Below are 23,573 nucleotides of genomic sequence, written 5' to 3'. Positions count from 1 at the left end.
GAGATAGAAATTTGAAGGAGAACGAGGAGAAAGGAGAGAAGTTGACAGACATGTTCTTGCTGAGGGAAGCGTAATTAACGAACGGCCTAATCTGGTGAAAGACAACAGGAGGCCTCGGTGGGCACCCTTCATCTGAACTAGCCCTTACAGTGCTGTACAGCCAGCCAAAGACTGGGCCCCTCAGTCCACAACAAAGAGATTAGTGCAAGTGAGAGAGCACAGGGGAGGGAGAAGGGGACATAAAGGGGGAGCGGCAGAATAATTAGGATCGAGCAAAAAGAACCACAAAACAATAATAGTAATAATAATAATTGTAAAATAGAACTGAGGCATCCAGATAAAACTTCTGATCACAAAAAGTTCTCCTAAAGTAGCACAAATATCCTTTTGTGCTGCTGAATGCTTTGTATCAACGCCTCCTCAGAGCGTATCACAGATTTAGAATGACCCTGAATATTTTTCACACAATTTCGACACACAACTTTCCTAGTATTTAGTCATTTTCCTCATTTAGCAGGACGGATTGTTACAGAGTAAAACAAGAGCCAACGTAAGTGTAAGCACCACATACATACGGCAGTAGAGAGAGTTTGCTTCTTCCTTATGAGCTCTGAGTCATCAAAGATCAAATAGAGTAGAGAGCAGGAGCGAACATGCCAACACTGCACAAGCAGCTTTCCAACATCCTCCTACACAGTGCGCCCTGCATGTTGCAGGTCAAACTGGCTGAGCAACATAGAGACAACGCTGAACTCATGTTGATAAGATAACCTAACGACGATAGATGACGAATGAGAGATGAACCAGGCCTACCTTTCTCTCCTGGTGCACCTCCAAGCTGCTGTAACGCTTTGTGGTTTGTTTTGCCTCCTCCGTTGGTTGTTTGGGGAGAATTCCTGGGCTTTGGTGCTGTCGGTAAAACCCTCTTATGAGAAGAAAGAATTGAATAAGCTGCGGAGGATTAGCCGCAACAGTTTTTTTTCGGGGCTGTGGTTGCCATGGAGAACGCTGCCTCATTTTCAACAATGAGGCAAGTGGGCGCATTGCAGGCTGATGGGGAGGGGAGGTGAATGTCCGATCCTCTTATCTGACCCCGCTGGTCCTTCTTATAGAGAATGTGACACAACATACACACGTCCAATTGTCTGGATTGTATATAGGAGCCCAGATCTGCTGCCAATCATAAGATAAGATGAAGATAAGATCAAGATTTAGGTGTAAATATTCAGTCAGGGTGAAGATATTATGAGCTTTGACAAATTTGTATGCACAGTCAGGCCAGTCTGTTTGCTGCATTTAGGTACAATAAGGCGTTCTCCATTATTTGGTGAATGAAGGAAGTTTCAGCAGGGCAGTACAGTGTCGCTGCGTTAGAGGGATGGAGAGGGTTTGACAGGGATGTGACTTTCAAGTGCAGGTTTCTTTTGTGCTTGTCGAAGAGTGAAGAGGCAACCAGGACATACCTCACGACTCTTTGGCTATCGTCACAGTAACCATTATTTCAGTGGAAATACGTCTCTGATAATCAATCTCCTTTGATGGTGAATTTAGGCTGAATGTGCAAATTTATGAGCAAGGCGATTTAATTACTCGCCAGAATCCATGGTTACATTTTGTGGTCAGAGAGGATGAAGATAGAAAGAACACACTTCAGCTTATTTTTCTATTTTATTGAGCATCTATTTACAATGGGCTGATGGTCAACATATGGCAAAGGTTGAAGTGGATTCCATTTTAAAGAATCATCTTCACATTTCTTGAATATTAACTCTTGTTTTGGTGTGCTAAAATGACTCTGGACTTGGTTAAGTTGCTTAATTAAAGAAAAAACAACAACAAATAGAATTCTGTACACATTTCTCAAATCACTTTATCATGATTATTAGCTTTACATTATCTTGTCTGTAATTCTAGTAGTGCAGTGCTTGTATGGAGTCATTGTCTTTGGGACAGTGCTATACATAATGGAACACACTACAGGATTAAGTTGCTATTCTTAGTGAAACCATCCGCACCAAAGAATGACACAAAACTCTTTTAATTATATCTCTCCTAGTGCTGCTTATCAGTCATCTCATGTCTTCCTACGCCTGTTCATTCTGCTCTATGTTGTCCACCAGACCCTTTGTGTCTACAGCGGCACGGATTGGATTGTGGAAGTACAACTTGTTGTCGAAGGTGTTCTCTCCTAGCGCAGGAGCGGATATCCGCTTACGGAAGAGGAGGAAGCCGCCGAGTCCGAGTATCCCGATCACCACCAGAACCACAGCCACGGAGATGCCAGCTGAGCCATTTGAAGGCTCTTGTACACTGCGAGCTATGGAGGACAGAGACACACATACACAAAAAGCAAAGCATTAACATTGTAGACCCAGATGCATTAACGCCACATCCTAAAGTTCAGCAACTCACCAGTAACTGGAGGCGGTTGTGTAGGCTTGAAAACTGCAAAAAAGGAGAAGTATGAATGTAAGCGACAAACAGGTTGATCCAAAGGGACATGGGAGGAGATTAAACAGACCTTTTGGTGTTTTGCAGATGTAAGACCGATATCTGCTGCAGCTGTTTGTGCTCCACTGTCCACTCTCAGAATTCACTTCCACACACATTTCTGACTTTGGCATTCCCTTTTTCCAGTTGGTATAGTCCACCACACTGTTATCTATCCACATCCACTCGCCTGAAACAAAAAAGGGACTCAATATATGTACGCCCACCATGAACGCCCACCGTAGAGCATGACTCACACACGGTGGACGCAGATGCTGGAGAGAGATTTGGTGACTAAACGTAACTTCAGCTCACCTTCGTGGCTCTTGTACATGCCGATCCAGAAGGATTTCTGTACATCGTGCAGAATCTCAAGGTTCTGCTGAATGAACAGGGCCTCCTGAGGGTCCTCAACGCTCACCAGAGAGGCACCTGAGGAGCACAGCCCAAATATTGTCTCATCCACTCAGCATTTACTGTAGATTTCAGACACAAATTTGCATTGATTAAAGGAGATAAAGTACCCATTCGCATGCATTCAACTGAAGCGTGGGCCCAGTTGTCCACCCGTGAGCTGAGGAAGGAATAGCAATGGCCTTTGAAGGGTAGCCATGATTTTTGCTTCTTTGGCTCTGGACAGTGGCCTGGAAGCTGTGGGGGATCTGTGGGAGCTATGTCTGTAACAAAGAGAGAAGACGTCATAATCATCGCCCCAATAATCAGGTCTCACTGAGAGGAAACGGAGTGGTTGTCTGACCTGGCGACCTCTTGCAAAGGGAGAAGTAGTTGTTGGTGCACGGTGCCGTCTTCCATTTGCCATCTACATCCATATACACACAGCCATGGTTGCTTTTAGGCTCATCTGTGCCCCATTTTGTGTAAGACAGAAACCAGTTATCGACCCACTTAAACCGCCCACCGGTCTGCGAGAAAGACATCACAAATCAGATACAGGCAAATGCAGAAAAGGCCATCCCTCACAGAAACTGATTGCTGCACGGTGAAATGCTTTACCACATTGCTGTTGAGGCCAATCCACACAGGCTCGTTGCGCTTGTGGATCTGCAAGGTGATGTAGGCGTGGCTGACGGGGTTCAGGATGCTGGCCAGTTCCGCATCGTCCGCTTGGCACTGCCTCCTTGCCTCGTCCCACCTCATCTTCTGCGCCACCAGTTTGTAGGAGTCGTTGCCGAGCTTGTAGAAAGCTTTCGGTAACGTGGTTGTGGGCCCGACTGCAATCTGAGAATCTTTGGATAATATGGCATGATATGATTGTGCTTATTCATTAAATAAACATCTGTACAATTCATGATAGTTATATATATCTCACCAATGTTCCTTTTGCAGATGAAACTACGTTTTGCGTCACAGTCTTCTACCTTCCACAATCCGGTTTGTTTGGTGAAGCTCCCCACCGTAATCACACAGTCGAACATCTATCAGGTGTAAAAGGTGTGTTAATACCCCTTCACTGTGACACTTAAATACTTCAATAATTCACAAATAAGGAATTGGTACTGATATATATATACGTTCTACCACTAAAAGCCCCTTAAAGTCAAACAAACGTCTTAAATAGTGAGAACTATGAGGGATCATTAATGCTTGTCTTTCACAGAAAAACATTCCTTTATAGAGAATGTAGGCTTATTGATAGTAAAAGGCGGAAACCTCAAGTACTCAGACCACTGTTTGAGAAACAGATTAGATACAAGAGGAGATTGAAAATGCTCTGGATGTGGTTTTAGCAGCTTCAGCAGAGTAATCACAAAACAAGTGCATTAACCTCATCCGTAAATGAATGGCGTCCATCCGGTACTGATGTCGGATGCCCTTTGGCCCAGTTGGTGTATGAAATGCTTCTGCCGTCCGTCCACACAAAGTGCATCTCCCAGTTGACATCGTTCATGCCTATCCACAAATCTTCAGTGTACCTCAACATCTGTGTGGTCAGGAATGCTAGAAAGGAAGCACCAATAATTCATCCTTTGAGGAAAACGGTCATGTGGAAAGGAAGCAGCGTGTTGCAGCATCGCTCTTATCACCCACCTTGTTCTCTGTCGTTTTTGATGGAGACCAGATTTCCACCCTGGTTTATGCAGTCGCTCCTGGCATCCTGCCAGTTTTTCTTGTCACTCCCCACAACGAATTTGTAGCACTGTAAAAACAAGATGAGCTTGCATTGTGTGCAGGAATAACACGAGTGCAGGAGATAACCAGTGTCCATTTCAGCATTTGACTGGCTCGTTCTGCTTTGTCAGAATGTGGGAAGATATTTTGACAGCTGTTTATCTTAATTACAACTTCTGCTAACATCAAATTATCATTCACACTGACTGTAAGAACTCCTTACTCGTCCTTGGAAGGCCAGCCATTCTGGGGCACATCCTCCTTTAGGAACAGCAGTGGGAGCCATTGTCGTATTTACAAAAGAAGTGCTTCTTTTGCAAATAGAGGGAAGCTCAATACCGCAGTTAATGTCATTCCAGTAGCCTGAATGTACAGATATGAATCAATAATATTCAACATTTATTTAAAAAACAACTCACAAATTACAATATGTGGCGCACGGACACTGGACTCACCCATGCTCTTATACATAGACACACAATTTTCATCATTGTTAGCAAAGTTTGGCTCATTTTGTTCCCATGCCGTGTAAGTAACAGGGCTGTTATCCACCCAGCTGAAATAAGAAAGGTAATAGAGAAAAAAACCTAGTTTACAAACTCTGTATGTATCTTTTGAATGAGATTTCAGACACAAGGCCTTCACGGTGTCTAAAGAGTATGATTTGATTTACCTAAATGATTTATCCAAATTCACTGTCATGCCAATGTAGTACTGTCCTTCTGAGCCCTTAGCTATCTGTTGGAACAAAAAAACAGTGAATTTACAAACATAATATGGGTAAACACAGTTGGTACTTGTTGGCTTTAAGTGAAATACTTTGCCAGAAGATCAGATTAGGTTTTTGTCAACATACAAACCACTTTTTGTTGTCTCAGGTAAAAGGTATTCAGAGTTTCTTGCCTTTTTCCAGAGGAACTTCCTCTCACTCTCTCCTGTGATTACCACAAGTTCACCAAAGTTCTTTTTGCAGAAGGCCCTAGCATCTTCCATGGCTAGGTTGTCAGTGTTGATGAAATATTGTGTTTCATTGTATATGATCCAGCCATCCTCTGTGGTGTTGTACACTGTAGAGAGAAGGAATGGCTCTCAAACATCCAACAGATAAAGAATTTACAAGTGAAACACAGCATTGCCAATTTTCTGAAATTCACCTGATACAACTTCAACCGGCTCAGGTTTGGGGGTCACACCTGGCAGAACAAGAGCCGTGTGGGGAGAACATCAATAGCAGTGCAGAGATCAAAGCTGGATCATTGATGCCTGATGTTAAATCTGTGATGAGACCGGCTGCTGTTACCTTTGCGTATTTGGCAGACCCAGTCGTTGTAGGCCTCACAGTGGCGATCGTTCCAGTGCCGTCCATAGTAGGATTGGACCTCTGCACAAAGTTCGTTATCGTTGTGGTTGTTTGGTTCTCCAAAGCCCCAGTTTTCATAGGCAACCTATGTCACAGAGAGGAAATTAATCCATATAATTCAGGATTGAGTGTGGCTATGTACAAATGAAGTGATACACACAGGAGATTCATCCGTCCATCCGAAGCCCCCATTGGCGCCAACCGAGCGGAGGCCGATCCATGCCGCGTCGGAGGCGCGGAACCTGTGTGTCAGTGGGAAACGTTGCTGTTGGTTACCTGAGGTTGCTGTCCAGGCCATTTTAGCTGTGAGACTAACTTACGGAGCGCTGTTCAGGTCCTGGGCACTTTGAACGCTAACCAAGTCCCCACCAATCGCCTTGCAGAAATCATGCGCTTCATTCCAAGTCTTCTTAAGATCCTTTGTTCTTTTGAAAAGCTAGAAGAGAGATGTGTTCTGTTAATGACACTGGTTCATTGAAGGATTCAATGATACTGCTATGGTCAGGTGTGGTAGCAATGATCCGATGATCCTCCTACTTTGAAGCAGATGTTCCTTTTGCCAGCAGGGGTCCAATCAGATGGGCAGCTCAGGGCCGGGGTTGTGGGTGCAACTGTTGTCATCTGTGCACCATCAGCCCATTTTTTGCAAATGTATTTCTCCTTCCTGTCACAGCTGACAACATCCCATAATCCCGCAAACATCCCAGTCGTCATTGCAACGCATCCCTGTTGTCTGTCTTTTATTAAAGACACAAAGAGGAATGAAAATTAAACATCAAAGATAACCCGCGGTCAGCAGCTTGAATGAATCAAACACGTGGTCGTGTCACAGCCTCGATCGAGAATTGGAGTGAGGAGCTCTGGAGTAGATAATGAAACTAAAATCAGGGGTCAGGATGGAGATGGAGGCAAATGTGCTGTACCTGGCATGCCCACGTTGAAATGTGTGAACTTGACCGCTTTTCCTGTGGTCCACTTGAAAGTGTTTATGTCCTTCATATTGGACAGACCTGTCCAGAAATACTTCTCTGGTCTCAAACCCACCAAGCTGACCAAGAGGGCATTCTCATATCTGCAGGAAGACACAGAAACACTTAAAGCTTAAAAATCTAATAACCTTTTCGGATTTTGGCAAGAAAGTACATTTGATAGAATTCTCATCTTCGAAATACAAAAATGAGAGCAAAAACAGAGGTTTGTGTACCTGTCAGACACATCCACCAGGTTCGAGCCAGCGCCCAAGCAAATCCGCTTTGCCTCATCAAAGGTCTTGGTTTCATCTCCAATTTTGTAACAATAAGAGCCAAACCTGATTGCACCCTTGACATAATCAGAAACAGATGAAAGTGAAGAAGTTAATATTGTACCAGAAAGCCTTCACCGTTGTTTAGTTCGCTCATAGTTGGACAGGTTACTTCACTTACGTTCATGCATCCTTGGCTGGCTTGCACTGGAGTACCTTGTTCTGGGTTGGTGACGCCCAACTTCTTACAGATGAATCCATACTCCCTCTCACACATGTGATCTGCCCACCGTCCATCCTGTACCAGAAATATCACAAACATGAGGACCACCACACTACTAGAGACTCACAGAAAAATGATTTACGCTTTTAACTGTACATCCATACATCATTTTACCTTTCCCGTGATGAGGACACAGTCCTCTTGGAGGTTGGTGGCGTGTGACGGCTCGCCAGTCTGCCACTGGGTGAAGGTAACACGAGAACGGTCCGACCACTCAAACAGCATCTGGTTCATCTGATCGTTAAAGCCGATCCAGAGCACATCTGTCGACACTAAGGGTTTTTAAAAGCACGCAGAGATGAAATGTGGTTACGGATAAATTATCCAGGTTCTTGTGTTGTGTTTCCAAAATTCATTCGACCTTTCATGATTCTGTTTCATGTGAAACAGAATCATGGTGGAAAATGTATTTATGTCCACTTACTGTATCCAGTTTGAGATATAATAAAGCTCTGCTCTTCTATATTATGTATGCTGGCCAGATCACCTCCCTCTATGTGGCAGGCAGCCAAAGCGTCTCTCCACATCTTTTTGATTCGTTGCAGGTAGTAGCAGTTAGCCCCATATGGAATCCAGTTACGGGGACAGAAAATTGGCAGGCCGTTGCCTATGGACACAGATCAAAATACAGCAAAAACATATCCTATGGATGTGCGTGATAATGAAAGAGGTTTGGTCTGATGTACAGTATATTGATGTGTTTTACCTATAAGTGGAGGAGACGGAGTGGTTGAGTTTCCTTTGCTACAGATGTAACCAAGTTTTTTGGCGCAGGCGTTGCTCTCCCATTTTGAGGCTTTCCCAGCGTTTAGGGCGGCACAGACAGTCCCCGGCTCTGACGAAGGATGACCTGTTGATAACACAGATTCATGTTGCATTCATTTATACTGCATGGATGTAGACATGCATGTAGGACTGGTCCCAATTCTTAAAAGGTGCTGGAGACCGTTTATGTCACGCAGTCCCAGCACTAGAATTTTGGGGGCCCCTATGCAGCTGCTGAACTTGAAATTGTGAGTCCAGTTGCTTAATACTCGGCCAGTACCTTTGTTACATATGAATCAATCATTACTGTTAAATTAAATCACGACCTTACCTGCTGTCCTGCTCTTAACACAGTATGTTAAACTAACCTGGAGCCCAGTTTAAGTATCTGAATGGGTTTCCATTGCTCCACTGCCATCCGCTCTCAAAGTCCAAGCTGTTCAAGCCGATCCATAGAGATGAACCCAAAGTATTGGTCAGCCCTGCGCCAACAACATATGTGTAACAAAGCCATTAATGCTTTGTGATTATTTTCCGGTAATCAACGTTGTACAAGATGAGAAACGGAGCTCAAACCTGAGATGTAAGTCTGCTGGTGGAGCTCGACGATGCTGAGGAGGTCGGCTCCCTGCTGCTGGCAGCTCTTCCTTGCCTGGTGCCACGTCAGCGCCGCCTGAGCAATCCTCTGGTACTGATTCCCTGTGACTGGGTCAGTGTCCCAGCCTGTGGATACTGGATTATGATAATGAACAATTATCAGATTGTTAGAATTGGTTGAGTTAATAAGTTGATAATATAGCTCTTATTGAATCGAGTCCTGCCATATTGAGGACTGTGTTGTGTTTCCCAAAAGCCATAATGACAGCGTCCTAGCTTTCTTTTCCTGTCCTTTTCCTGTCCCAGTTTTAACGCAATGTCAGGGGAAAGACAGGACTGTGAGAGAAGGAAAACAAAGACACTGCTGTGTTGACAACTCAAAAGAGAGGAAGTGCTTGTGTTGTTCTGCTGGGGGAGGAGGGGGTCAGAAACCAGACCTGGTCAGCAGTGACCTCCTCAGTGAAAGCCTCCCCCGAGAGAAATGATAAAGATAATGTCAGAATTCTGATGTTTGATAAACCAGAACTTCTGATGTACACATACGCTCTACCTCACTCATCAGATCATCACTCATAATTACAGTAAACTGTGTTTTGTCATATAAAAGTGACTGTACAGTATCTAAACGATTGAAAAGATTTTTTTTATTATGACTTACATGTGGTGGGACAAAAGCCCCACTTCCCGTCTTTATCGTAATCCGTCTCTGTGGCACACCAGGGCAGTCCGTCTGAGCGACCTTCTGTTGTACATTCCATGTACCACTTCTTCATGAAATGAAAGGGGAACTGGCACGGGCTTCCAAAGGCATTACCCCCAATCGCAAAGATCTCTGAGGAAGAGAGCAAAAATGTAACTTTAGCTAATTTATTCATCAGTTTGCTGCACGATTGCACTCTTACTTGACACAATCAGCATCCATCATATACATCCCTATTGAGAAGCCTCCTATGACATCGTTCCTGCTTTACAAAAGTACAGCAGTTAATTCCAGTTAAGGCTGCACCCAGAATTCCTACCTTGATATCCCTTAAAGCAAATGTCCCTCTGAGCGTTATAAATCTGCCAGCGACTCCACTGTCCCGATCCTTTGAAGATCATGATGTTCCTCTCGTGGTAGTTGCCCCAGTTGAAGTGCAGGTCCTGGTTTTTCAGGCCGAAGAGGGTGGCGTTCTTACACTGCCAATGCTGGAGTTCGCTCTTCTCGTCACAGGGGAAGAGGAGCACCTTCACCCAGTCCTTTATCTCAACGGCACCCAGGCAGAGGTTGTGGGAAATGCTGAGGAGGCGCGACTCAGACATCCAACGAAACTGCTGCTCGTTGGAACCGGGATTGCAATTACCCACGGTTACAGAGGTTGCGTTCACTACCCTTACGCACTTGTTGTGGTCCTTGTTGTAGATCAGGAAGGAGCCAGTATCTGGAGCAGAACAGAACATCTGAGCACTACTGTGTGCTTAAATCTAACATTAAATGGTGATAGTCTGGGATACATACCTATATCAGCTGTAATGTAGATGACCTGTAGAAGACAGAGGAGCACAGCAAAGGACGGACGTGTTGACATTGTCCCCGACGTGTGTTTTGCTATATCGAAGGTAGATGAGGCTGCAGGAGAGTTGTCCTGTCAGGAGAAGGGAATCTCGTTCTGTGCTACGGTGTGTGACATTGGGCAGCAATAACACAGAGACACACAGGGCTTTCCTGCCTAAATCAGGCTGATGAGTATCCTGTCACATGGTGAGGTAAGTTTCGTCAAACGACAGCAAACTTCCACAGAAATTCAAGGAAGAGAGAGCTGGACAGGAAACGGCCCCTAATGACGGCTTCAAGGAACGCATCACCCTGTCCTGCATTCACCCAAAAGCGGTAGTATACGCATGTGTTTTGATTTGTGGGTTGACTTTGGGTTTTCAATTGGCAAACTGACAATGCATTTCTTAGAAAAACATTGCGGCAATTCTGTTAATTCAGCACTGCGGGGGAGGGAAGCAACCAGTATTAATCATTCTTCAGTCTGTTACTAAGTACTTTCACTTCATAGTTTCACAGCATGAAAATCTGCTACATTTAAATTCCCATTATAATCCGCTCTGTAAAAACTTTTGAATCCTCATCCTCATTCAGAACTTTTTCTGCCAATGCCAATAAATCAAAACCACCAAACAGCAGATGTCTGAGAGAATCCAAGTGTGTTTTGTTCATTACATATTTCAGGAGTATTATCAGGTGTGTCACATCTGATCGAGAATGTAACCGCTTTTACAACATAGGAATTCAAGATGGATCCAGAATAGATGAGGATTAACAGAGAGAAAGAGGCGATGTCTGGTGGGTTCAGGACCCCCTGTGATCTGTGACATTTCAGGAATGAGTGTTGTGATGGGACGTGTCAGTAGAAAGAGAGGACAGGAGGAAATCCTGCTTCCTATTGGGGGAAATGAGTGGAGATCAGGCTGACATCTGCCCCATAAAGCCGCAGTGCAGAGACAAGTTGGCACAAACCTGTGAGCTCTCATGCCAGATGTTGAAAAATGTACATCTAAACGTCATACAATATGATCAAAAGTAAGGTCAACTCCAAATAGTTGGAGGGCTCTTTGAAGTTGTATTGTATATAATGGGAAATAACGTTTCCCTTTTATACTTGGAGGTCAGAGGTGATGTTTCAGGATAAGCTGTGGGGTCAGGGAGTGAGGGTGCAGGTATTGCTCAATGACACTTTAGCCGGACTATTACATGAGCTGCAATAATAACTGAGGCCCTATTATTCATTTGTTTTCTACCTGGATGAATATGAAATGTGATCTTGGTGAGAAGAAATAAGTAAAAAATAGAAACGAAGATGTTGTGCGGCTTTGATGATCTCTCACAGACTTGTTCTGCTGAGCTCTGCTCCACTGTCGACCAACAAACGCCCACGTCAGCCTGAGGCTCCAACGCTGACATGTTCTCTGTGTTCACCATCTTCAGCTTTTTGTGTCTGTCCATTCTGATTCATAACTTCTGTGGGACTCAAAAATCACAGAGGGAAAAATTAGTTAAGACTAAACCTCGCAAGATTATATTTTTATGGAGGTAACATGTAATATGTTAAATACATGATAAATCACATGAATTAATCATAATATATATTTCAGTCTTTTATTCCTTGTTATTTTTACCAAAATATATGCATCAACAGTATAACCTCACACTGTGAATATAACTTCAAGTAAGCGACAACATACATTTATTCTTTACATATTCACTGCACTTAGGATAATAGAAACATTTGCTATAAACTTGAAGAAACAGTACAATTACATTCTCAAAGTGCCATCTTGGTGAGGGTGAGGAGTCTATAAAGGTTTTTTACAAATAACAAACAAGAAGGTAAACACAACCCATAATACTTGACGGAAATCAAATATTTCCATCATGCACTTTAACTGATGAATTCCTCTATTTCATTTCAGATAAAGTCTGTGAATCATCTCTGCTGTGCTGGCCAGGAGCTCCCATCACATGTTTTCTGGTCTCAAAAGAACATTCTCTCCGTGTTAAAGATCCTCAGCTTGGTCATGAAGTTGAAGTATATGAAGGCCAGGCACACCAGCAGGTTCTTCACCAGGTAAAATATGGGTGTGACGAAGCCAAAGAAGGCGACGAGGCCCACGCGCACAAAAAAGAAGGGCAAATCCTGCAGGACCATGCCTAGTGAGGAAAGCAGGGGGCTGTGGGGCATCACCACCACACGCAGGCAAGACAGGTAGCTGAAGATGTAGATGGGGAACACCCAGCCCGAGTAGAAGACTAAGGGATGTCCTGCCACTCTCACCATCTCCACCGTATCCATCCAGAACATAAAGCCGTCCACAAACACATCCGCTCGGGCATCGCTGGCACACAGGAAACGCAGTGGACCCGTGTAAGTGTATGGAGACAGGTGGCACGCTGCCCCACCCGCTGACATGTTGAATGGTATCCTGGGATTGCCTGGTATCCCGGGGATCGCCCCATTAGTCTCAGGTGGGGCCCCTGCTGCAGTCTGACCTGCTGCCGGTGGAACAGCAGCAGCGGCGGCTTGCCCGGGCACAGCCGACCCAGGCGCCGCCGGCTCGGGCACCGCTGCCCCCGGCACCGCTGGTGTAATGGGCACTACAGGTGTTACCTGTGCTATATGTGTGAGGGCAGTGGTGGCGATGTCAGCATCTCGCGTCACTCCGTTAGCTGGAAAGACAACATTCTTAATCACTATTCTGCAACAGAAATGTAAACAGAATAACAAACGTACATCAGGCAACACCCGGAGTTCGCCATTAAACTGCAACTATTAATAGAGGGATTAGATGGAGCCATAACATTGTGAGGCAGCTCAAAGAAAACATTTTCAAGTGGCTTGGATTTTCACAGGCCACTCGAATGTGGCAATGCAGTTGTCAGTTTTAGAGTTTCAACACTGCATTTCTTGAAAAAAATGTTTCACATTTCTGAATCACACAATATCCTCAGCTTCACTAAGGCTTAGGGCACATATCAGAAGCGGCGGGTCAGAAGCTATGATGAAATGAAGTTTTGACACCCACAGCCTCCCAAGCACCTACAGTCTGCTTGATCTAAAGCTGGTACAGTAAGTACAGACGTTGGCAGAGGAATGTTCGGGGTCTATAGTACTCATACTATTTGTAGAATGTGTTATGTAACGTGTTCTGAAAGCAGCGCTCACCCTGTCCAGTCAGTCTGCACTGCCGTATCCTTTCCACAATGTCAATACAGACAAGAGAGAAGAGGACTAATGACACAGGGAGCTCTGTGAACAAGTCATGCTTCATGTTGTTATTTATCTGCACCTGTGTTGAGCAAACAATTGTAAAATCATTACTTTTAACAATATTAGAACCCATCAACTAACTTAGTGCCAACCTATCTTTGGCACTAAGCACATACGCTTCTTTGTGCTACACGTGTGACCTGCAATAGTTCTTGGTTTCTAGGCTAAATCACTTGCAGCTCTGGTATTTGCTTGAGTCAGGGCTTCATTCAGACAGGACACAGAACAAAGGAGAATAGGAGGTCATCTTGGCTGAATTTATGGCTCTTATGTAAAAGACACTAGATAACATAAGCCAAAGGTCAACTCAGGCCTTAGAAAGTACCACATAAAACAACAAATGGGCTTCAGCCAGCGAGAAAGTGAAAATGTGCCTGACAGAAGGATGATTTGACAGGGGCCACTTGGACAGGAAGAGGAACCAAGCTGCTTATCAGCAGCTACTTATCCATAACGAAGGATATTCCTCCCCAGAGAACCATATTTGTTCCTCACAAATCATCACCTTTGTCCTACTCAAAAGGCTCCTGAAATGCCTTAGTGGCAAATGTGAAGTTGTGTTGTTGTTTTCATAGCGCCACAAAACTTAATACAATACATTTTCTACAAAACACTGAATGAAGGCAAATTTTGTAGCACTGTGCAGTCAGTTTAAATGATATACTTATAAATGACAAATGAACTGCAATGACTATTACCTCTGAGCTGGCGATGAGAAAGGCAAAGCAGGGTAATGTAGAGAGGATCACATATACGAGGGCCACAGGCCTCCTGATACAAAGACAGAGGAAGAGAAAAGGGAAAAGCATAAGGAAGAAAGAGAAAAGGCAGTTGCAGGAGTTGCTAAGTGGAGTCCAAACCAGCTCCAGGCCTGTTCAGACCGAAACCACAGGGTCAGCATCAGCATAGCCCCTAAACATACACAGCTAAGAACACTGTAGGACCCCCCCAGGCTGGCTCCTCCAGCCCCTAAAATCAGATATTCAGGAGAAACTCACCACTTCTTCCTGCCGATGAAGACCTTCTTCTTCATGAAGACCATGTACTTCATGGGTACCCAGATCAGCAGGGCAGTGGAGGTGACATAGGCAATAGACGAGGCCACAATCAACCAGTAGGCCGTGCTGCCATCACCGGGGGGCTGCGCTGAAGTTTTGACCTTGGCCACAATGACTGCAAACCTCTGCATGACGATGAAGAGTGGCACGCACAGGCCGGCGAACTGCAGCACCTCGCACACGGCGAACTTCAGCGTGCTCCCTGAGCCCATGCTGCGGCTGCCCCTGCACTGGGGCAATCAGAAAGAAATAGAAGTAGAAGGGAGAGAGACGGTGGGGCTGTTGCCGCAATGTAGCGACCCCCTGTCTCTGTGAGCGCTGGTCAGGCCTCAGACCAGCTCATTGTCTGGCTCCACTAGCATTTTCCACACAGCACAGCCCGGCGCTCTGCTCAACCAACTGCTTACGCTGCACTAGGCATTGTGACGGCGACTGGACTGACCCTTTACTCTCTTTATACACGATACAAACAAACTTTGTCTGGCACTGAAGAATATCTGCATAATGTGGGCATCTCAACAGGAGGATTTATACCTAAAATGGCACTAAAATCAATGAGAGTGAGAAGATTTAGATGGTTTTGAAGCTAAAATCCTTCTTGAATATGATAGAAGTGTTAGATAGTAGATCACTTAGTTTGGTAATTTTGCATTAGTCCCTAATAAACACCACTCTCAAATAAAACGTCCTGTTCAAGGAGCATGTCAGTGAGAAAAATGATAAATTGCATTTCCATGAGCGTACATTGCCATCTAGTGGCAGGATATATCACATACAGTATAATGACACAGGTCAGTGATGAGATGAATATCATTCCTGTGAATTCTTCCCACTTATCGCTGACATTTACCTGAGTGGAGTGTTTTGAAGAGAATGTTGGTAACGTGTCCTCATATATCCAAACCAGACCACAAAGTATCCACTTTATCAGCTGAAATAATGAATAACATGGTTTTATCAGCGCTTTTGGGAGTTCAGACACCAATTTAGACAAAGTATCCATCATGCTTGCTCACATGTCGCTCATGTTTAAACTCAAGCCTACGATAAAGTGCCACTATGCTAGCTGGTCATTGTGCGGTTGCCAGTCTCAGACACCCGAACACTTGATCAAGTAACTAGATCAGGATTAGGTGGTCTGCACTATATTTGGTGCTGTCTTTAGTTTACACACATTTCTACTGGGCACCGTGAGGAGAACTAATTTTAGATTCTGCATTGATGCAGTTTCTCAGGCAGTGCCTCCATGAGGGGGGGACTCTAGTAGTTAGTTGTACAAATTAATACCTGACCAGGAATTACAGAACAGTCAGGCCATAAGAGGTTTTCAATTATAAAACAGAACTGATGGATAACAGTTGGATAACATGGGCTTGGGCTGGATCAGGGAGCTGGACGACACACCTTGTAGGCTTCGAATGAGTATTCTATCACGAAGTGACTAACAACAAATATGATGAACAAGTAAAAACCCTTTGTCTGTGCCTGTTTGACATCATCATGTAAAAACTGTATTTACCTTATGAGATCGTTGCATCAATAGCACTGATGTCATCCTGGACTCTGCGTCTACACTACTGTGCCATCTTTCCACAGCCTCCAGCAGCCGTGGCTTCCTGCTGTTTCAATTTCAATCTACTTGTACCTCATATTACCTATTTTACCCTAAGTACCCAAACAACAACAACAACAACAATAATAATAATAAAACCTGCTTTCCTTTTCTCTTTCTTCTTTTCCCCTTCTTTCTGTATAAGAAACGATCTCCAAAATGTCCTATAACTGCATGCACACTGCAAACAATAGTAACAAAAAAGACAGACAGACAGATTGAATAGAAACACACATGCAAACATGTCCCCATGAAAAAACGGCAATCTGCAATGTGTCCTGCATGCCCCTCTTACACACACACACATGCTTTACAGAGGGGTCAACGGAGGGCAGCCATGATCAGTTTAGTTTTTGGGGGGTTTGGTGCCTTGCTCAAGGGAAAACTGGCAACACTTCAGCTGCCAGTCCACTTTCTTGGTCCATACAGGACTTGAACCAGTAACCCCCTGGACTTAGCTACTGCCGCCTAGACAGACAGATAGACAGACAGACAGAAAAACAAACATCACTATTCTGTTGCTCTCCACTCTTCCTGCACCACATAAGAGGCCCCTGGGTCATCTAATTTCAGGGGCCCATAAACTCGACGCCTGGATTGTGGTTCAGCGTTCATGTCTAATGTCGCTCATTGTGCACGGGGACAGACCGACCGGCAGGCCACGCACTCGTTGCAGCACTAGTCCCGCGAGAGAGGGGCGCCGTGGGCGGATAGATGGATGGATGACCCTGCTGCTCCCCTCCCAGCTGTCAGCTCCCCTCCTAACTCCCCCACCCTGCCCCCGGTACCATGGCGTCCAGCGAGGAGGACGGCGCGGTTGAGGAGAAGGAAAACAACAACAAGAAGAAGACGAAAAGCACCCTCGCCACGGCATGGCTCACTTTTTACAACATCGCCATGACAGCCGGGTAGGTGCCATACTCTGCCCCCGTCTACCTTCTGAAATTAAAACCAGGAGAACTAACGCGCGGCTGCCGCAAAAGAAGTGTGTGTAGCTGTTCATAGGACCGTGTGTCCCGTGTCAAGTTTGTCCACTGGGGGCTCGCTGGATTGTTGGATCGCGGGGACGTTGAAGAGAAACTGACGTGAAGTTTTATCCACGCTTATAAACACTGATTGTCTATGTGGTTGATATAAATGAATGGACGGTTAATGGCCGGGACGGTGGCGGCGCAGGCGGTGCAGCCGTGTCCAAATACGGTCGCCTGCACGGTGTCAGCGTCAAGGCCCGCAGCCCTCCGACAGTTGCAGGGATAAGTATAGCCGGAGAGCGCTGACACTGGAGCTCAGGTCTGGGACTGTGAAATGCTCAATGGGCAGATTTTTTAATAAGAACTTTGCGAGGAGAGCGAACAGTTACGCAAAACGATTTTTAAAATCTCACGCCGGTGTAATAAACCGGTCAAAACAAACATATTGCACCCAATACAGTGACCGATCTTGTACCTTCAGCGCTGAAATACACACACTGAGAGTCAGATGGACGGATCAATATGGCTCCAGTTTGGCACACACTTGTTGCTATTCACACTTTAATTTAAGCTATCTGTCCAGAATGCCATCATACTGAGAGTGTGTGATTACACTGACTCATCCATGTATATTGGAACAAGATTAATGGGTGCATCAACATCACGCAGAGATCAATGTCTTCAAGATTTCGTGGGACTCCTAACAATTTTGTCAGTGTTACCAAATTAAAATTCACAATGCAAAGCAATCGCGCCATGTGATCATTTACTATTAGACAGCATGAAAGTGGAGCTGTGGTTCTGGATACTGTGATGTTTATTTCCCACAGTGCTGGAAAGCATCCTGTGCAAGCATTAGCACAATAAATAGTCAAATATCATCTGAGCTTGTAAACTTAGTAGTGATGTTGTCTCTGCTTCTGCTCCATCGCCCAATTCATCCACTTGTGTCACATAGGAAAGTAGTAGATGAGGAAAGGAGACAAAACTTTGAATAAGAAGTTTCACAAAGGCATTCCTAACCTAGTACTACCTCGTTTTCTGGTTAAAAATGACACTATTCTTTGTAGATTTTAAAGCCAACATGGCATCAAGGTTAAATGAAACACATCTAACCAAAGTCCCTAAAACGAAAGTGTCTTGTTTGATCTGTGCTTCCTCTATTAGCACAAGCTCATCAGCATTAGTACCTCTGCAGGCAGTGTACATCAACAACCAGCCAAAAACAGACCTTTGACACAGGCACGAGGTGAATTATCAAAATTATTAAAATGCATTTCCTCTATGAGGAAGGCTTGTCATCTTAAAAACATGCATACTTGCACTCAGGCCACATTTTGTGTCTGCTGCAACAATAAATTACAATAACTGATATTGTTATATAACAAGCTGATGCTCCATAACCTTGCAGCAGGGCATTGGGAGGCACAAACTGTACATAAATACTTTCCAGGTCGTAAAGGTGATTATGTACCAAGCGTGATGTGGTGTTGTTTTGACCCTCCTCTGGGATGCAGTGTACTATGATTAAACAGTCTGTCCTTTATAATCTGTGCTATCATCTAAGGGTGCACTGTTCACACTCATCGGCTCCCCGGTGTAATACTACTCGTTCTTCTGCAGGTGGCTGGTTTTGGCTTTGACAATGATGCGCTTCTACATCCAGAAAGGCACACACAAGGGCCTGTACAGAAGTATAGCAAGGACACTGAAGTTTTTCCAGACCTTTGCATTAGTTGAGGTACAACTTTTTGTGGAAATGAGTTTGCTGTCTCTCACGTGGCTGCACTAGATTCACTTATTTTATACCTTTTCTTACAGGTGGGACATTGTGCCATTGGTATGTGGATGACCTATACGTTATTTTGTGACACATTTCTCCCACAAAGCCTGTGCAGGTGTTTAAATGTTACTTTTCCCAGCAGGAATCGTGAGGACTTCTGTAATCGTGACTGGGGTTCAAGTGTGTTCACGGATATTCATGGTTTGGTTCGTCACCAACAGCATCAGACAGGTGACTATGATGATGCACGCTGGCTCATAAGTGATGGGAGAATGTAGAGGAAAGACTATTGTTAACACACATTTCACCACAAAGCAAAAAAGGGAAATCTGGAGGTCATCTGATTTGGATTTGTGAACATTTTGAGATTCCTGCTCTAAACTGCACCATTACAGACACGATACTTGTCACCTGAAATTGTCCGCTTCTACTAACTCTCCTTCTCTGACATTTTAATAGATCCAGAATGAAGAAAGTGTAATCCTTTTCCTGGTTGTGTGGACAGTGACAGAGATTACCCGATATTCCTACTACACATTCAACCTGCTCCACCACCTGCCGTACTTCATCAAATGGGCCAGGTGGAGACGCCCGTTCCTCATGGCTGGCATGAGCATGAATAAGAAATGACCGCATTGGTCCTCATGGCTGGGATAAGCATGAATGAGAAATGACCGCATTAGACTTTTTATCTGAGCATGTCGGCACGCACTGGGTGTTCTCACCTCTGGCACGTTCCCTCCCCTTTGGCTTTTACGCCAATATGTGTGTGTATTAAGTGTCGCCCGGCTCACGCAGAGAGGAGAAGCATGTGTGTGTTTATTAATTAGCACCTAGTTGGCCGTTCAATGTTGAATGAGGCTCTGGCAACACGGAAAGCACAATTACAGAATCTATCTTTGTTGCACTACCAAAATTATTAAGTCAAGTATTATTAGTATTATTGTAGCTCTTACATATGAATTTAATTAATTCAATAGAGATTAAGGATAGCAAATGTGATAATTGGATTCTATAGCGATTCAATTGCTGAAACTGAGGTGACGGTCAGATCTCTCAGCTGTAGCATGACACAGTTTGGAGCCCTCATGACACAGTGCTCCGGCCTTTTCGTATCACTTTGTTACTGTAGCTCGGCTGAAACTGGAGTCGTAATAAGGAGTGCCAGCTGTACACACCTATAGCCGTCGGACATGCAGACTTGTGCAGAGGACGTGATCTGGGCCTCAGGATAATGAGGTTTAAGTTTTATGCAAACCATTTTATTATAGCGTTGGTCTTTCTCTAGGTAAAGGCAGTATTTGGGTCAGACTCCTCAGTGCCAGGTGCAACTCAAGGGACTGCTTATTTTTGTACAAGTGAAGTCTTTTGTTTGGGGTTTTGATATTTTGGGGGCTTTGAATGGCACTGTTGTCCCTCCCCCCACCCTTCAGGTCGCTCTTTAAGCACGGAGGAGACGCTAGGCCTCCAGAGAGGGGCTCATGTTCAGCTGCTCCTGTTTTTAAGACCATCTGTTTTGGTCATGGAATGTTCCCCAACATTTCTCTCACATCCGCTGAGACCCTCTCCTGAGCCTTTGCTGTGGTCTTGACTAAATACAGGATCCCTACAGTCCTGAGTCACGGCATGTAGCGTTCTAGACAGGGTCACGCTATGCCAAAAGTCAGCTCTACGACAGCTTGTGAATGATAATAAGCTTTTCTCCTCGATCCTACACGTTTCACTCAAATGAACCAGTGTGAGGCTGGTGCTGAAACATGCAGGGTGATTTATAGCTTTACTTATTGCATCACTCTAACCTATTGCTGCTGCGTGCTACTTATTGACGTCTGTGTGGCTGTAATGTCAACATGCCGAGTCATCAAAATATACCACAGTGGACGGACTCTGCGGTGTTGTGTTACATGTCTGCAATGTGTGAAGCCCACATTGCAGCTAAAACGTGATCCTGCAGGTTTGCCAAATCAAATCCCTTCACACTGGGGAATCCCGGCAGCCATTCCAGCCTCCAGTCACCACTGTAACCCCTTCCTGCCTGAATTTGCTGGTCTAGTCGTTTTTGATCTCTCCATTGGTGCAGTTACCTTTAAAGCACCCCACCATCTTCTTAACACTTTATGACATAGCTAAAGCTATCAATACTCAAGTTTCTTCTTATACGGCACTGACATGATGTACGGGGGCAAACTGTGTAAAACATGTCTGAAAGTTACGCAAAGATACCTTCAACAATCTGGAGAAGCTGTGGTATTTTAATCTAAAAAGCGATGGTGATTTAATCTTAGAAGCTGTGATGTTTTGTTGCAATTTTTAGTTAATGGGCTAAACATGCAGGCATGCTGGTTGGTGGCTCTGCATGGCATGCAGGCATGTGTGTGTGTGTGAGCTCCACTTACTGTAACACCTAGAATGTAACTGTGTGTAAGGTCAATGCCCCATTTTCCTCTTTTCTCTACCAGATACAACCTCTTCATTATCTTGTACCCCCTTGGAGTGGTGGGAGAACTGCTGAGCATTTACGGCGCTCTGCCATACGTACGCAGATCTGGAATGTACAGCATGAGGCTTCCAAACAAGTATAACGTGTCATTCGACTACTACTACTGCCTCATCATCGTCATGCTGTCCTACATCCCACGTAAGGAGCATGTCCACTCGTCTGTGTTGTTTTTAGGCTGTGGCTCTCAAACAGGCACCAATACTCAATACACACACATGGGAAAGGCTGCCCAATCTTTAAAATCTTTAAAAGTATTTTAAAGTCGCAATTTCCGGAAAAACCTTAAAATTGTCAAATTAAATTCAAATTGCCATCAATAAGGCACCAAAATGGATGATTTTAAGTATTCTTTCACAAAAATGACTTTTTTAAACAGCCATACTGACCCTTCTTCTTCTTTTTGCAGTGTTTCCTCAGCTTTACTTCCACATGCTGCGGCAGAGGAGGAAGGTGCTTCACGGCGAGGTCATAGTGGAGAAGGACGACTAGACGGCCGCCACCTCATGCTGTTGTTTGAGCCAGCCAGCCTCCACATTACCCTGAAACTCCCATACCCCCGCTTCACCTTCGTGTCATCTCAAGCATCGTCAGCCATTACATCCTTCATTGCAAGGGACGGGGAGGGTCACAGATGACGACATGTAAGAGCAAAAAGCTGACAAAACTAGTAACAAACAGGAATAAACACAGCAAGAAATCACAAAAGCATGGGAGTACGTCATTACTGAGCAATATTATCATATCTTGAGTATTTATTTAAAGGATTAAATCCGAATATTGGAAACACGTTTACAATCCCAGTATTCCTGGATCTTCAGTGGGAGGCCGGGCATTGTGCCGTGTGACTCCTACTTTCCCAGCAATCCTGCATTCATCCACCAGCCTTATTGCATCATTTGCACTGAAGCACCACAGCCCAAGAGAGAAACACACCACAGCAGAGTTGCAACCCTGCACCCACTGTATGTGCAAGATGGAGGGAAATAAAGAGGCTTTAATGGAAAGGTGAAATGAAACATGGAAGGAAGAACGATAGTTGTGCCCTGTAGTTGTACTGACACCAACCAACCCAACCAATTGGCTTTTATTTTGTAAATGTGAGAGATTTTATACAAAATATGCCGGCTGTACAAGATGACGTATCAAAAGATGACAAAATTCATAATTCTGTTATACCTCGACAATAAATGTGCATTTAGACAATGTGCTGCTTCTTCTGCGTATGTTTGTTATACCTGATGTGTAAATGATGCAATGTGAAGCGAGCAGTTGATGATGAGCGTATTTTCTTTCTAAAAGATAAGTTATTCACGTTTAGTATCTGAATATCTGCTTTGAAGCCGAGTTGGTCTTGTCTTTTAAATCAATGTAGTCCAAAGCTCAAACTTAACATTTTACTGCTTGGCTCAGCTCCTACATTCTTTTATGTGGCTTTGATCTTTTCTAAGAGCATCTTAAACAGATTTGAGTCTTTCAAAAAAAAAAAAGCCAAAAAAAAAAAAAAAAGCCAAATCTATAGACAACAGATGTTTAAAGGTAATTTATGTGAACGTTTTCAGTCTTCAGTTGCTTGTTTATGTCTTGCGGAATCTGGTCTCCATGTTGATAAGATGGTAGTTAGATTCCCGTCGACTAAAGGTGCTATTATAAGATCATTTCAATCTTCTTTGCAGCTGAAGGAGAGGCTGTGATTGGAGTTGAACTGAAGGAAGGAAAACAGGATGTGAAACGATGACTTAAGTTATGTTAGCCAATGCACTGATACACAGCCCACAGTTCTCTACGGCAACACCAATGCTTAGAATGTGGGCTCAAGTAAAGAAACAAAAGAAATCACCGGATGAGTTATTTTTTGAGCATAACAATAGAAATGTGAAAATACCTTTTGTGCACAATGAATAAACTAAATCCTACAATACTGTGGAGAGTTTGTGATGAACTTACATTAAAATTACCCATACTTCACC

General features: G+C 44.2%; 3 protein-coding genes across 5 annotated transcripts; 1 reads left to right on the top strand and 2 right to left on the bottom strand.

The window, feature by feature from the left end:
• Positions 1-1,771: 1,771 nt before the first annotated feature.
• mrc1a (mannose receptor, C type 1a) lies at positions 1,772-10,632 on the bottom strand. The gene is made up of 30 exons (XM_076158089.1): positions 10,367-10,632; positions 9,888-10,289; positions 9,527-9,700; positions 8,848-9,003; positions 8,640-8,753; positions 8,213-8,356; positions 7,931-8,113; positions 7,621-7,778; positions 7,405-7,521; positions 7,185-7,300; positions 6,904-7,052; positions 6,518-6,717; positions 6,301-6,416; positions 6,141-6,222; positions 5,921-6,065; positions 5,775-5,813; positions 5,524-5,687; positions 5,294-5,358; positions 5,076-5,176; positions 4,844-4,983; positions 4,540-4,648; positions 4,277-4,449; positions 3,821-3,926; positions 3,505-3,737; positions 3,248-3,413; positions 3,015-3,167; positions 2,806-2,922; positions 2,522-2,680; positions 2,413-2,445; positions 1,772-2,317 (listed from the first exon to the last, which is right to left on the bottom strand). The coding sequence occupies exons 1-30, from the start codon at positions 10,434-10,436 to the stop codon at positions 2,085-2,087; spliced, it is 4,317 nt and encodes a 1,438-aa protein (XP_076014204.1). The 5' UTR covers positions 10,437-10,632; the 3' UTR covers positions 1,772-2,084.
• A 1,757-nt stretch (positions 10,633-12,389) lies between these two features.
• LOC143006801 (transmembrane protein 236) lies at positions 12,390-14,952 on the bottom strand. The gene is made up of 4 exons (XM_076158091.1): positions 14,681-14,952; positions 14,381-14,453; positions 13,578-13,701; positions 12,390-13,081 (listed from the first exon to the last, which is right to left on the bottom strand). Exons 1-4 carry the CDS (start codon positions 14,950-14,952, stop codon positions 12,390-12,392), a joined length of 1,161 nt encoding a protein of 386 aa, XP_076014206.1.
• Positions 14,953-17,138: 2,186 nt separating this feature from the next.
• Positions 17,139-23,493, top strand: hacd1 (3-hydroxyacyl-CoA dehydratase 1). 3 transcript variants are annotated; one of them, XM_076158093.1, is made up of 7 exons: positions 17,139-17,260; positions 18,947-19,064; positions 19,145-19,163; positions 19,249-19,337; positions 19,566-19,687; positions 21,566-21,744; positions 22,013-22,220. In XM_076158093.1, exons 1-7 carry the CDS (start codon positions 17,142-17,144, stop codon positions 22,093-22,095), a joined length of 729 nt encoding a protein of 242 aa, XP_076014208.1. In that variant the 5' UTR covers positions 17,139-17,141; the 3' UTR covers positions 22,096-22,220. The 3 variants fall into 3 exon arrangements, with proteins under 3 accessions (XP_076014208.1, XP_076014207.1, XP_076014209.1); XM_076158092.1 differs by having other exon boundaries at positions 19,246-19,337; XM_076158094.1 differs by lacking the exon at positions 21,566-21,744 and having other exon boundaries at positions 19,246-19,337; positions 22,013-23,493.
• The last annotated feature ends 80 nt before the right edge of the window (positions 23,494-23,573 follow it).

The sequence above is a fragment of the Genypterus blacodes genome, unplaced genomic scaffold (genome assembly GCF_046128005.1).
Source record: "Genypterus blacodes isolate CSIRO-AG114 ecotype Tasmania unplaced genomic scaffold, CSIRO-AGI_Gbla_v1 ptg000076l_1, whole genome shotgun sequence".
NCBI lineage: Eukaryota > Metazoa > Chordata > Actinopteri > Ophidiiformes > Ophidiidae > Genypterus > Genypterus blacodes.
The sequence above is the reverse complement of the archived record's forward strand: the minus strand, read 5'-3'. Positions and strand labels throughout refer to the sequence as shown.

What these genes read in the sequence shown, in the direction of transcription:
- mrc1a (XM_076158089.1), bottom strand. Translation starts at nt 10,436, where the DNA reads ATGTCAACACGTCCGTCCTTTGCTGTGCTCCTCTGTCTTCTACAGGTC. An exon ending in AATTTGGATAAATCATTTAG is followed by an intron (nt 5,177 to 5,293) that starts GTAAATCAAATC and finishes TTCTTATTTCAG; the next exon opens with CTGGGTGGATAACAGCCCTG. An exon ending in CATGTACAAGAGCCACGAAG is followed by an intron (nt 2,681 to 2,805) that starts GTGAGCTGAAGT and finishes TTTTTGTTTCAG; the next exon opens with GCGAGTGGATGTGGATAGAT.
- LOC143006801 (XM_076158091.1), bottom strand. Translation starts at nt 14,952, where the DNA reads ATGGGCTCAGGGAGCACGCTGAAGTTCGCCGTGTGCGAGGTGCTGCAG. An exon ending in TTCATCGGCAGGAAGAAGTG is followed by an intron (nt 14,454 to 14,680) that starts GTGAGTTTCTCC and finishes TCTTTGTATCAG; the next exon opens with GAGGCCTGTGGCCCTCGTAT. An exon ending in GTGCAGACTGACTGGACAGG is followed by an intron (nt 13,082 to 13,577) that starts GTGAGCGCTGCT and finishes TTGTCTTTCCAG; the next exon opens with CTAACGGAGTGACGCGAGAT.
- hacd1 (XM_076158092.1), top strand. Translation starts at nt 17,142, where the DNA reads ATGGCGTCCAGCGAGGAGGACGGCGCGGTTGAGGAGAAGGAAAACAAC. An exon ending in TACTTCATCAAATGGGCCAG is followed by an intron (nt 19,688 to 21,565) that starts GTGGAGACGCCC and finishes TTTCTCTACCAG; the next exon opens with ATACAACCTCTTCATTATCT. An exon ending in CATGCTGTCCTACATCCCAC is followed by an intron (nt 21,745 to 22,012) that starts GTAAGGAGCATG and finishes TTCTTTTTGCAG; the next exon opens with TGTTTCCTCAGCTTTACTTC.